Source organism: Linepithema humile, chromosome 6 (assembly GCF_040581485.1).
Source record: "Linepithema humile isolate Giens D197 chromosome 6, Lhum_UNIL_v1.0, whole genome shotgun sequence".
Lineage (NCBI taxonomy): Eukaryota > Metazoa > Arthropoda > Insecta > Hymenoptera > Formicidae > Linepithema > Linepithema humile.
Genome location: NC_090133.1, coordinates 2180927 through 2193029, shown reverse-complemented (window position 1 = coordinate 2193029; position 12103 = coordinate 2180927). Strand labels below are relative to the sequence as shown.

The following is a 12103-nucleotide window of genomic DNA, read 5'->3' as shown; positions in this document are numbered from 1 at the left end:
GCGTCTAGGTACATTTTATGCCGCGTACGCAGCGCACCACTATTGCAAAAATAATTATGAGTACTCTTATACGCATAGCTATTTACAAACCGAGCATAAGCTGCATTGCTATAACCTGTTTATATTTATTCAAAACAAATACTTTTTCTTATCCACACATTTCACTGTCCATAATTCCGACTAAAAATGCTTTCGAGACTTTCTGCTGATCTACAATTATACATAAATTGTAAAATAAAGATAGCTATGTATAAATAACAATAACATTAATTATCAAGCTGCCAATCTATTCGTGAGAAACGTAACAAGAATCGATATTGATATAATATTGAATTCAATTCTCAACCTTATCACATCGCGTCTTATCACACATGACTCCTATGCGTATCGGCCATACGAAATGTCATCTTTCAGTGTCGACATCTTGCGACTTCTTGTACAATTTTCGTGACACCCACGACAACGTCGGGTTCTCCGTCGTCTCCTCGGTCGTCGACGATTGCGTCAATGCTGAGGAGAGCAGCGCGGCGGGGTGCGTGTGTCTTCTTCGTGGTGTTTTGTGTTTTCGGCCGTGCCCGCCGTCGCCCTTCTCCTACATCGCCAACACCGCTGTCCACTCTGCCCGCCGTCACCGCCGCCCCGTTGTTCCTGTAATCGCAACGGTGATTCGACGCCACACACCGACGACGATTTTGCAGACGATAATGGATGAAATGTAGATCCAGTGCGTCACGCCGAACCTTTATCCGCTCGCTTTCGACGAAGTCAAGTCGTTCTGGATCGCAAACGATCTGCAACGACGGCGACGACCGCGTATCGATCCCCGATCGTGGGCGATGTATCCCCGCGTTGTTGCTGAACCGTGGACATCAGTACGTCGGTAGAGATCGAAAGAGATGGAGAACCTGGGCGACTACGAGTATAGTCCGAAGGACCTGATCGGCACCGGCGCCTTCGCCGTCGTCTACAGGGGCAGGCAACGCAAAGTAAGCCTTCTTCACGTTCTTCGTGCAAGCGGAGATTGCTTGATTAATCCTGATAATTGTCTGAAATTTTTGTTAACACTACATTATAATTTATTTGTGACAATTTATTGCTCTAATTGTCCCGATTTCTTAATTCTCTGAATCTTCTTCATGAAGCTCTGTCCAAATGAATAACGTAGAGATTCAGAATAGGATTCTTCCTAGAAAATAATACTTTGCTTTTCTCAGAGTTGATAAAATGACACAATGACACTTTGTTAACTTTTTTTAATTTGTGAGTTTGGTTTTATCTCAAAAAATAATTGTTCTAAAATTTTTTAAAATCTATAATTGTGACATTTTTTTATGTACAATTATAAATTCTAATAGATTAATTTTCATATGTTACTTTATTTCTTACAGAAACCTAATGTGGTAGTAGCTATTAAAAGTATCACAAAGAAGGCGTTGGCTAAGTCACAGGACTTGCTGAAAAAGGAAATAAAAATCTTAAAGGTACGTTCTTTGTGCATTTAACAGATTTTCTAAAAATTTTGTATGTAAAAGAAAAGAGATCTATAATAAATTTTTTAAATATTTCGTATTATCATAAATATATGGCATGATATTCTTTAGCTGCTGAACAAAGAAAGTATATTGTGAAGTAGCAAAAATTTATAAATAATGGTTTTATCACTTACAGGCGTTAACCAAATTACACCACGAGAATGTTGTTGCGTTGTATGACTGTAAGGTAAGACTATTGCATTTATATGAAGAAATGTACTCATTATTATGATAAAAGCATTGAAATTAATATTTTGTCCACAGGAATCTAGTAATAATGTCTTCCTGGTTATGGAGTATTGTAATGGTGGAGATTTGGGGGATTACTTAAATGGTAAATGGTGTATTTAAGAATTACAATGAGAGAATTATTTAATCAACATGTCAAAATAAAACGAAACAAATGCTTTTACGCTTAAATAATCCGTATCCTTTTAATAGCGAAGGGTACTCTTTCGGAGGATACCATCAGACTATTTCTCAAACAATTGGTTCGCGCAATGAAGGTGTTGCACGCCAAAGGGATAGTCCACCGAGATCTCAAGCCACAGAATATTCTGTTAAATCACAACTGTGGCAAAGCGTGTCCGCAGCCACACGAAATAACTCTAAAAATAGGTGAGAACTTTTCCAATGCGTTTTTAGTTCAATTTACTCTTAATTCTCTCTAACTCCGTTAATTAACATGTGCTATTTTTGCCGTTTAGCGGACTTCGGGTTTGCTAGGTTCCTGCAGGAAGGCGTGATGGCCGCGACTCTGTGCGGATCGCCCATGTACATGGCGCCCGAGGTCATCATGTCTCTCCAGTACGACGCTAAGGCAGATCTGTGGTCCATAGGGACTATATTGTATCAGTGTCTGACCGGGAAGGCCCCGCATCCCGCGAGCAATCCACACGCGCTCAAGTCGATTTACGAAAATACCGTCAATCTTGTGCCCAGGTGCGCAAACAAGTAATACTTCACGACGTAATACGAAACGGCGCATTCTTCATGCGTTTTTTCGACCTTTTTATTAAATTAATAGAAAATAATTATAGTAAAAAGAGCATTGCGTTTTACTGTTTTTCAGCATACCACCTGGAACATCGCCCGAACTGACCAATCTCTTGATGGGCCTGTTGAGGCGCGAAGCGACGGATCGCATGGACTTCGACCAGTTCTTCGGCCATGCGTTTCTCACGGGGACCCGCGAGAGCCCGAGCCCGAGTCCGGTGCCGATCGAGCTGCCGGCGTCGCCGGGAACAATGGCGATCCCGATTGAGGAGGGAACGCCGATCGTCAACAGGTCGGAGCCCGAAACGACGGAGACTCCGTGTTCCAGTCCCGAAGACGACTTCGTTCTCGTGCCGAGCGACATCAGCAGCGACACCGACAATAACCCGCCAGTCAAGTGAGCGCAAGCTAGATTGAAACGACTAAAGTTAGAAATTCTATACAATACATTCTATAATTGAAGATCAAAAGGAATAATCGAGATGCGTCTTCAAAGTAGCTCCTATTTTCGAATATTTTCATATCTTTAGATACTTTCTTGTGTAAGAACGTTTTTGTCAAGTGTTTCTGATTGGGATAATTTATTAGGTATACCAAGCAAGTGAGCAGGGAAGCTGTCAGTCCACCCCGACCATGCTTATCGAAATTGGGCGAGTATGTAATGTTGCTTTACGTATTGGAACCTACTTGTTTAATTTTACATAAATACATTCATTACACAAGGTTTTTACCAAACGTATTTCGTGCTCCGAGATGATTATCGTATAAATAGAGTCAAGATATTTGCATTTTCTAAAAATATCAATAAAAATTTACAAACCGGCAAAAACAGACGTGTGACAAACGTTTTAACGTATTGATTTATATCTTAAAATACCATTTAGGATTCTTCGTAATTTTATCGTGCAATCTGTAGAGAAATGAGAGATTCGTGTGGCGTGTCGAATCATCGATCGCGAGGCTCGATATAACGCCGCTCGTAATCATAGATCACGCGTGTATTAGACTCGCATCTATCGTTGATTATTTTCAACAATTTTAAATCTTTAATAAGAAATAATGTCTTAACAATCAGTTTTGTGCTTTATATCACTGCTCACTATTGTATTCTCACAATTATTCGCCAGGTATACCAGACAGACGAGCAGGGAAGCCGTCAGTCCACCTCGGCCGTGCTACTTGCCGATCTCCGAGCCGATTCCTGTTCCCTGTCAACGAAACGCGACGCAGCAGCCGCAGCAATCGCCCTCGGCGAACGCCGCTCGTTCCGGCGGCGTTCCTCGTTCTCAGCCCATCAGCATGAAGCGCAGCGTGGATTCCCATAGGAGTCATCCACCGGACATCGGTTCTCTTAGTCCGCCCAGCGTGCAGTTTGTCATCGGCACTCCACCTGGCAGAAGGTTCGGATACCTTCAATTCCAATCAAAATTTTCGTCGTAGAATTTTCTTTCCGAAAGCAAAATAACGTTAGAAAAAGAAAAGAGAGAAAAGTCATTTTTATTAATTAATTAAAAGAATGATATATTAATTTTAAGATGCTTGATAGAACTTAAGTTGAGAATCCATTTTTTTTTTTAATTTAATTGCACCTAATTTAAAGTCTTGATATGACAATCAACGTTCTAATCTCTAAGTGCTTGTCAAAATTTTTTTTATTTTATTCTTTCAAACCTTTTGTAGGTGAGACTCGGCGTGTTCTCGATATTAATTTGATTAATTTATTGACTATTAGGTTGAGCGAAACGCCGCCGCCACCCAACACGTGGCAGGTCAGTCCTGTGGCGAGGCATTCGCACACGCCGAGCGGCACCTCGCCGTTGCGACGTTCCACGGGCAATAACAGCGCGTCCTCGCCGCTTTTGACGGGTCCGCTGGCGGTGCTCGGGTCGCCCACCTCGCGAGCTTTCCAGGACAACAATAATACTCTCAGGCACTCGCCCGTCATACCTTTTGGTACCAGAGCTGTTACTCTCCCGGAGATATCGGGTAATCTATTAAATTAATTGCACAATTCTTGATTAGGTTAGGTTAGGTGTATTTCTGTAAAGATTGTTTAGAAAGTTCAAGTTGCCAACCTTCCTTGTCAGCAATAGTTATCGATTCACAAATTAACAATCCAAGCATCTCTTCAATTAACGTTCTATCCTTTGAGAGCTCAAACAAAACATGAATTAACATAATTATTCCACACTCCGCTGTAAACTGTTTATTGTAATCATTGTTCTAATAATTGATCATTTGTAGAAGCCGGCAGTTTCCAAAACCTGTTCCCCGACATACCACTGACGACGATTGACGATCGTCCGCTGACGTTTATCGCGCCGGAATTGCCGGAGGAGACGCTGATGGAGCGCGAGCACAACGAGATCCTGGCGAAGCTGAATTTTGTCGTGGCGCTGTGCGAGTGCGTGTGCGAGGTCGCTAAGTCGCGGGCCGGACCGTTGGGCAACATCGAGCAGCCGGTGCCGCTCGGCAGCATCGAGCAGACCGGCAATGCGGCCACCAGGAAACGCGCCGAGCAGGTCATACTGCTGGTTCGCGCTCTTCAGTGGCTCAGCTCCGGTCTGAATCTGGCCACTCAGGAACTCAAAGCTGGAAGATTGCAACCGACGGCTACCGTAAAGGAAGGTAAGTGACTCGGGAAGAAAGATATTGCGTTTCGGAGAGTATAGTCTTCTTTTTCTTTCCTTTTTTAATTTTTTTTTAGCGAAATATCGATGGAATGTATTATAAATATATGAAGCTACGCGAGTTGAACTCGTATAAATGAAAATTTTCATATTGCAGTTGTCAGCACTATGAATGAGAAGTTCAAATCGTGTTTGACGGAATGCAAGCAGCTGAATAGCGCGGGACTTCTTCGCCAGACGGGAGCCACAGCGGATAAAATATTATACAATCACGCGATTCACATGGTACTGCCATAAAAATAGCTTTTGCCTTTTTTTAGCCGTGGTCAATGCAACTTTTAATCATCTTTTTTCCTTTTTCTATCTTGAAAATCTGATAGAATGGAATATATATTAGTTTTACGCCGTTGATAGTTAACTTGATATTTAATTGTAATTATTTTTGCAGTGTCAATCAGCGGCGCTGGACGAGCTATTCGGAAAAGGCGGTGAATGTTTCCAGCGTTATCACACGGCACAGATATTATTGCACTCGCTAGCGCAGCATGTCAGCCACAGCCAGGACCGAGCTCTGCTTATCAAATGTATGTACTATTTCCATGCTTACGATTTATTCTGGTCAAATCTGTTTCCGAAAGAAATTTGAAAAATTATTCAACCAAAAGCGTGAAACGCTTCCACGATTTGAAATTTTGCTTCAATTTTATTTGAAATCTTATTGACAAATTTTTGAAATTTAATTCTCTAACTTTATTTATATCTATTATACGTAACAGTGTATCTTGTTCCTTTTCGTTTCTTTTTTTCTAAAATATATTCCGCGAATCTGCTTCCTCGATTTGTTCTTCACTGAAATTTCGCTGATAATTTCAGACAAAGAGGCCGTGGAAAAGCGGCTGTACGTGTTGCAGCAGCAAGGCTATATCTACGCAACCGAGCCCACGTAGCGCTTGTGAAACACGGCAGCCGAGTGCGGCGGTGACGGCCGCCGGGAACGAGTCCCGCCCGAGCAGCCGCCCCTATCATCGTACTCGATATCTCTTTTGTGTAATATACTCTGCCCTATTCTGTACAAAAGGCAAGATTGAAGAATCTCCAGGACGACGCAACGGTTTCCACATCAGCTTTTTCAAGGCGGGGCTGAAAATTCTCGCGGCCGACTTTATTTTGCCCAAATTTTACGCAAACGGAAGAAAGCTCCGTAGTTACCACACGCGCGGAATAGAGTATAAGAAAGACGAATAGACGATAAAGAAAGTGAAAGTCTCCTACCCTCCCCCTCCCACACCACTTTCCCCACGTTTCTTTATATATGATTTATTAAAACTTAGCGCGATTAAGGTATTGTACTTGTACACTGTATAATGTACGTACACGTGGTTGATCAACTAATCTTTATTTCGTACAACGATCAATAAAGCTGTATACCAACGGCGTTGTGCGTTCAATGGAAGGCGTGTTCTCGTCGGACGATCGCGAATAGCTGACAACAATAATTGTACAAAAATGAAGTAGCAAGAAACGAGCGCTCTCTGTCCCTTTCTCGCTCTTTAAGAAAATGCCGAGGAAAAAAAATAGTTGATCGAAGTCTTTCAATTATTTGTACGCACGCCATCTTTTTTGATATTGAAAAAAACTTCGCTATAAAATATTTAACACAATAATATTAAGTAAAAAGAAGCGATAGATTTTGATAGAAAAATTTTGCAGCGATACTTCTCTTTGCTTTCTTCGATTTTCTTTCGGCAAATGTCTGTCGGGATATTTTCACGCAATGTACGCTCAAATCAGATACCAAAAACTTGATTCTACAAAGTACATCTGCGCTGACACGAGATGCTGAGTTTCTCAGCGGATGTTTACGGGCGACGTTCTCCATCTCATTTAGTTGTCATTCTTGATCTTCTCGGGGAGATCTTTGTTGTTTCGGTAAATGGCATAGTTGAGCAGCGTGGCGTAACAGACCCATACGAAGTAGGGAATGATGATGTAACCAGCGACGGAATTGACTGGATAAAACACGATCCCGAGCGCGGCCGTGCTGGCGTCCAACATCACAACTTCGTAGAGACTCTGCTTGCGAATGTAGAACGGTTATTTAATGCGCCTTTCTTTCTCATTCAGGCGAATTTGAGTCGCTCCAAGAGCAATTGGTGACTTGACACCGCGCTTCCGGATTAATGCGAGAGTGATTGAAATCTGCAAAACACACATTCGACTTCTCGTTTTCGAAACTCAGCTTGCGAGAATCTCGCTCATGAAGTTCAGGAAACACCAGTTGATATCAATCGCTCCGGAAGTGACTCAAGTTCGCTTTAAGTTCGAAACCGCATCCGGCAAATGGGGCCGTTCGAGCAATTCGCAGAGATCGATAAGATTTTTTCCTAACCGCTTTAACCACTCGCGCTAGAACAACGTGCTATGCAACGTGATAACTTCTCCACGTCGGACTCGGCAGCAACGTGTTGCGCACATGCCGACTTGCGTTTAGCTCGGCAAGAAACTCATTCGTAAAAATCTGAATAACAATACGAGCGCCGTTAATCTGTTGCGAAATTCCGCGGTCGCCGAATCGGTCGTTGCTGCAAGCGATTAAATATATTATCGCAGTTCCAAAACTGGAGATTGTACGTCACACAAAACTATTTGCACGTAGCTTTACGATGCGCGCAATCTCCATTTTTTAGAAATGTGAATTTCTTTAGAAAAGCGTCGTGATTGTCCGAAGCTCCAAATCTAGTCTTATTGATCGTTTTTAGGGATTATTCTTAAGTGGCGTCGAAGAGATCTATTTTAAGTACACCGTTTTCCAAAGCCGGTAATGTGAAAGTTATTATTACGAAAACTCGAACGGTCCTAGATCTAACTTTAGATGCGCGCGCGCGCGTGTATACCCATTTTAGTTGGTGCATCCCGAAGAAGAGCGGCGTCCACAGCCAGTTGAGGGCGAGATTGACGCCATAAACGCTGAGGGGTAGAGCCGCCCCCTCGAAGCCACCCCCGTCCCGCCACACTAGGTAGGACGCGTGGCCCATCGTACAGTAGAGAGCGGTCCATACGAACGCGAACGCCCATTTCGGTGGATTGTACTTGGGTTTTTTCAGCGACTAGGGCGAGAGTATACCGAGTTAGGCGCGACGAAACATCCTATGATATTATCTTATACATAAAAGAAAGGAATATTACATGTTATTATATCATTAGCGATAAGGTGTAATTTAGTGTAAACACTTGGGCATTTCCGCGATCGATATTAGGTACAGATCTTAGTTACTCTCACGGTTTACTTAAGTCCTCGCTCTCTCTCTCTCTCTCTTTCTTGTGTAAACGAAATAAAAATACCCCGTACTGAAATATTAGCCGTATCAGTATCACCCCTTGCGTTATCGAGCGTAATTGTTTGAAAGGAAAAATAGGAAAGATATTTTGGATCCATTAATTTAATTGCAGGGAAATTTTCAGAAAAAAAAAACATTGAAAAATACGTCGGCTGGTTAATTTTAACATTATAAACGGCTCAGTCGTTCACCGAACGAAAATAAGCAATATAATCTGTGATTCGTTTGCGTTCGTTGAGCAAGCGATTACTTGCAATTATGAGTTTTTTTTCACCGGAAGAAACAAACAGAAATTGATAAGCGGTTAGATTTGCAGCTATAATTATTCGCGATAATGATGAGAAGTAGATTCTTAGATAAGATCTGTTTGTCTCTCTCCCCCTCCCTTCTCCCTCTCACTCTCTCTTTCGTTTCGTTTTCTGGAATTTGCGCCTGAGTGAATATATAAATTGTGATTATAATTATAAATAGCGTGCAACTCTTCACTCTATTTTATAATTACGATTGCTAGAGAAATTATATTTATAATTATATATAAATAATACAAAGTTATAAATATTTATAAATATAAAATAATATATATAATTATTATATAAGACAACACAGCTATATAATTGTAATTATAAATTATAAACAAATATAATTACACGTAATCATAAACAACGATATAATTACTGCGGTATTGAAAACGTAACGCTTTATAGGCAGATCCTCATTTGTCATATTAAAGCAAAAATCGAAAATAAATCGAAGGATTCGAATAACGCAGCTCCTCGCGATTGTTCGCGCGTCGATTCTGCTCATTAAAAATTACCTTCGCCTAAACATTTATCATTTACAATTACAGCGCGCAAAACAAGCGTACAAAGAGACGTTTGGCGCTTTTATTTTTGCCGCACCGCGATGCAATCACGCCGTGACGTGCCGGCGCGTCACGCACGATTCTCACCTCGTACCAGGCCATATTTTTCTTCACGAAGACCTCGCCGATGATCGAGCCGCCGATAGTTGGAATAATTATCGCTATCAGCAGGGCCCAATTCATCCTCCATGCCATCTTGGCCTCCGGATGCGCGCTACGCAACTGAGAAATGCACCGCGTAGAAAATAATTCGCCGTGTCAGCTCACGCGGACGGCGTTGACGGAGGCACTGGACGAGTTTGTGCAGCGTCGCAATTTGCAGCGGCTAGACTACACGGTGTGACGTAGCCGTCTAGATATGACGACACATAACAGGCGCCGGCTAACACTTATATCGCTCCGTCAAGCATTTCCCGTCCAGTTGTACCTGCAAATTGATATACCTTGTTAATGAATTTTTTATCCTTCGATCGCGAGGATGAAAAGAATGCAGCATCGTTAGAAGATCGAGTATTTATTTGGAAAAAAAGGAAGGAATGATACCTTTTTCAATCGAATCTCCTGGCGCACAGACCCACTTGGATTTTACCGAACTTTCGTTGAAACAATGTGTAACATTAACTACAATAAACTGTTAATGGCTCGAGAATATATCTATAAAAAATCACGATAAATAATTCTTAAATGCACTAATGAATAATCACTACAACTTTCATCACAACAACTCGGAGAGGGAATAAAAAGGCATTCATTAATTCTACAATTCTCACGGGGTGATTAATACGTGCTATAGGAATACGTGTATATATGTATATTATTGCGCTCGCGAACGGTCTTTCCGTCACAAACGGCACGCACAAAAGAAAGAACACTTTTACGAACACAACAGAAACTTTATTTCACTTAACCACTGAAGGGTATAACACAAAACAAGCCCGTTTAAATTGTACACCGCTGAGCTAGCAGAAACACGTCCGCATTTTTCTGCAGCTCCCGAAAATCTGACATCTGTCTCCTTGTTTACATTCTTTTAGCAACAACTTGTTTATTTTCAATATCCTAGTAACTGTTAAACATTTACTATTTTTTAGCAACTATCCTTTTTTATTAACTCCGCAAATCAATATATCGATCGCGGTTCTATCAGCTGTCAAACGCGATATCGGGCGACAAAAATCAAAACGGCGAGGACGCAACACTTCCCCCTTTCTTCAAAATTGTCGTCCCGACAATTATTTCAGAGTTCCAATGTTGTCCTTTTGTGATGACTATAGGGTACCAAAATTTTTCTTCGCTCTACCCTATGCTGCTGCAGTAAGTTACCAAGCGTAAATCGTCGGTCCTTATTTCGTTGATTCCAGGACACCCAAACGATTTTCTTGCTCTACCTTGAGCTTCTGCTACAAGTTACCGAGCTTCGTTCCTAGGTCCCAATCAACCTTGCACCCAAGCGTCTTGCAATCGAGTTTTCGGACAAGAGGGGGGTAGCTTCCGTGGACCCTTCGCCTTTAAAAAGACTCCTCAAGTCTCCCTGTCTCGGCATTTACCCTTTGTCCCACGGGAAAACCACGGTCAAAAACCGTGGGCGAGACAGTCTTCATTCATTCTTCACTTCTTTTCATTTTCAAACAGTTCCATGTTGTTTATAAAGATGAAATCTTCAAAACACTAAAAAAAAAAAAAAAAAAAAAAAACTTAAACAAGTAAATTAATCACAAAAGAAAAATATTAGTTAGGGCTTTGGATGTGTGTGTAATAAAACTTTCTCTAATTCCTAAATTTGTCTTTCGTGATAAGAAGCTATTCTATCTAAATGAACTATTTTATTCTTGTGTTTCCTCGATTTCCGAATACAATAAACTACATCATTTAATTTTTTAACGACCTCATATGGTCCTTCCCAATTGCTTTGCAATTTGGGAGTTCTACCAATAATTCTCCGAGGATTGAACAACCAAACTTTTTGTCCAGGCTCAAACCGAATTCGACGAGCTTTCCGATCGTAAAGAGCCTTAACTTTTTGAGATCTCATTCTCAACTGTTGTCTGACTTCCTCATGGATTTTATTTAATTTTTCTTTTAACTTTGTTACATAACTTCCTTCTGAATATTCTATTTCTTCAGGGGGACTACCACGAAAAAGATCCAAAGGTAGTTTCAAATCCCGACCAAAACACAATTCAACAGGGGAAATCTTAGTGATTTCATGTCTAGAAGACCTGTACGCTAATAGACTCATTCCTATCCAACGATCCCAATCTCGTTGATTTTCTGAAACAAATTTGGCCAAATAATTCGTAATTGTTTGATGTTGACGCTCTACTAATCCATTCGATTGGAGATGAAACGGAGTTGTTCTAGTTTTCTTTATCCCTAACAAATGTGACAATTCAAGTAAAAGTCGTGAATCAAAATTCCTTCCTTGATCCGTATGCAATTCAGAAGGTACTCCAAATCTAGAAACTACCTGATTAACAAAAACTTTTGCAATAGTGTTAGCTTTGAAATTCTTTAATGGAAAAGCCTCTACCCATTTGGTAAAACAATCTGACACAACTAACAGATATTTATTCCCTGTAGTAGAAGTCGGAAATGGACCAAGAATGTCCATTTGTATCCTTTCAAAAGGAACTCCAGAATTATAAATTTGCATTTCAGATCTTCCTTTATCAGAGGGACCTTTTTTTGCAATACAAATATCACAGGATCTACATCAATTTTCAACGTCCTCATTGGCAGGAAATT

The 12103-nt window shown here is 41.0% G+C and overlaps 2 protein-coding genes across 3 annotated transcripts; one reads left to right on the top strand and one right to left on the bottom strand.

Annotated features, from left to right (window-relative positions):
* The first annotated feature begins 264 nt into the window (after positions 1 to 264).
* Positions 265 to 6708, top strand: Atg1 (serine/threonine-protein kinase unc-51-like protein Atg1). 2 transcript variants are annotated; one of them, XM_012368399.2, is made up of 14 exons: positions 265 to 986; positions 1389 to 1481; positions 1669 to 1719; positions 1797 to 1866; positions 1974 to 2150; positions 2240 to 2486; positions 2605 to 2925; positions 3117 to 3182; positions 3656 to 3928; positions 4261 to 4514; positions 4773 to 5156; positions 5316 to 5443; positions 5607 to 5742; positions 6032 to 6708. In XM_012368399.2, the coding sequence occupies exons 1-14, from the start codon at positions 897 to 899 to the stop codon at positions 6103 to 6105; spliced, it is 2364 nt and encodes a 787-aa protein (XP_012223822.1). In that variant the 5' UTR covers positions 265 to 896; the 3' UTR covers positions 6106 to 6708. The 2 variants fall into 2 exon arrangements, with proteins under 2 accessions (XP_012223822.1, XP_012223824.1); XM_012368401.2 differs by having other exon boundaries at positions 267 to 986; positions 2240 to 2474.
* LOC105673071 (translocator protein) lies at positions 6539 to 10357 on the bottom strand. The gene is made up of 4 exons (XM_012368414.2): positions 9902 to 10357; positions 9446 to 9785; positions 8053 to 8265; positions 6539 to 7231 (listed from the first exon to the last, which is right to left on the bottom strand). Exons 2-4 carry the CDS (start codon positions 9551 to 9553, stop codon positions 7043 to 7045), a joined length of 510 nt encoding a protein of 169 aa, XP_012223837.2. The 5' UTR covers positions 9554 to 9785; positions 9902 to 10357; the 3' UTR covers positions 6539 to 7042.
* Positions 10358 to 12103: the final 1746 nt, after the last annotated feature.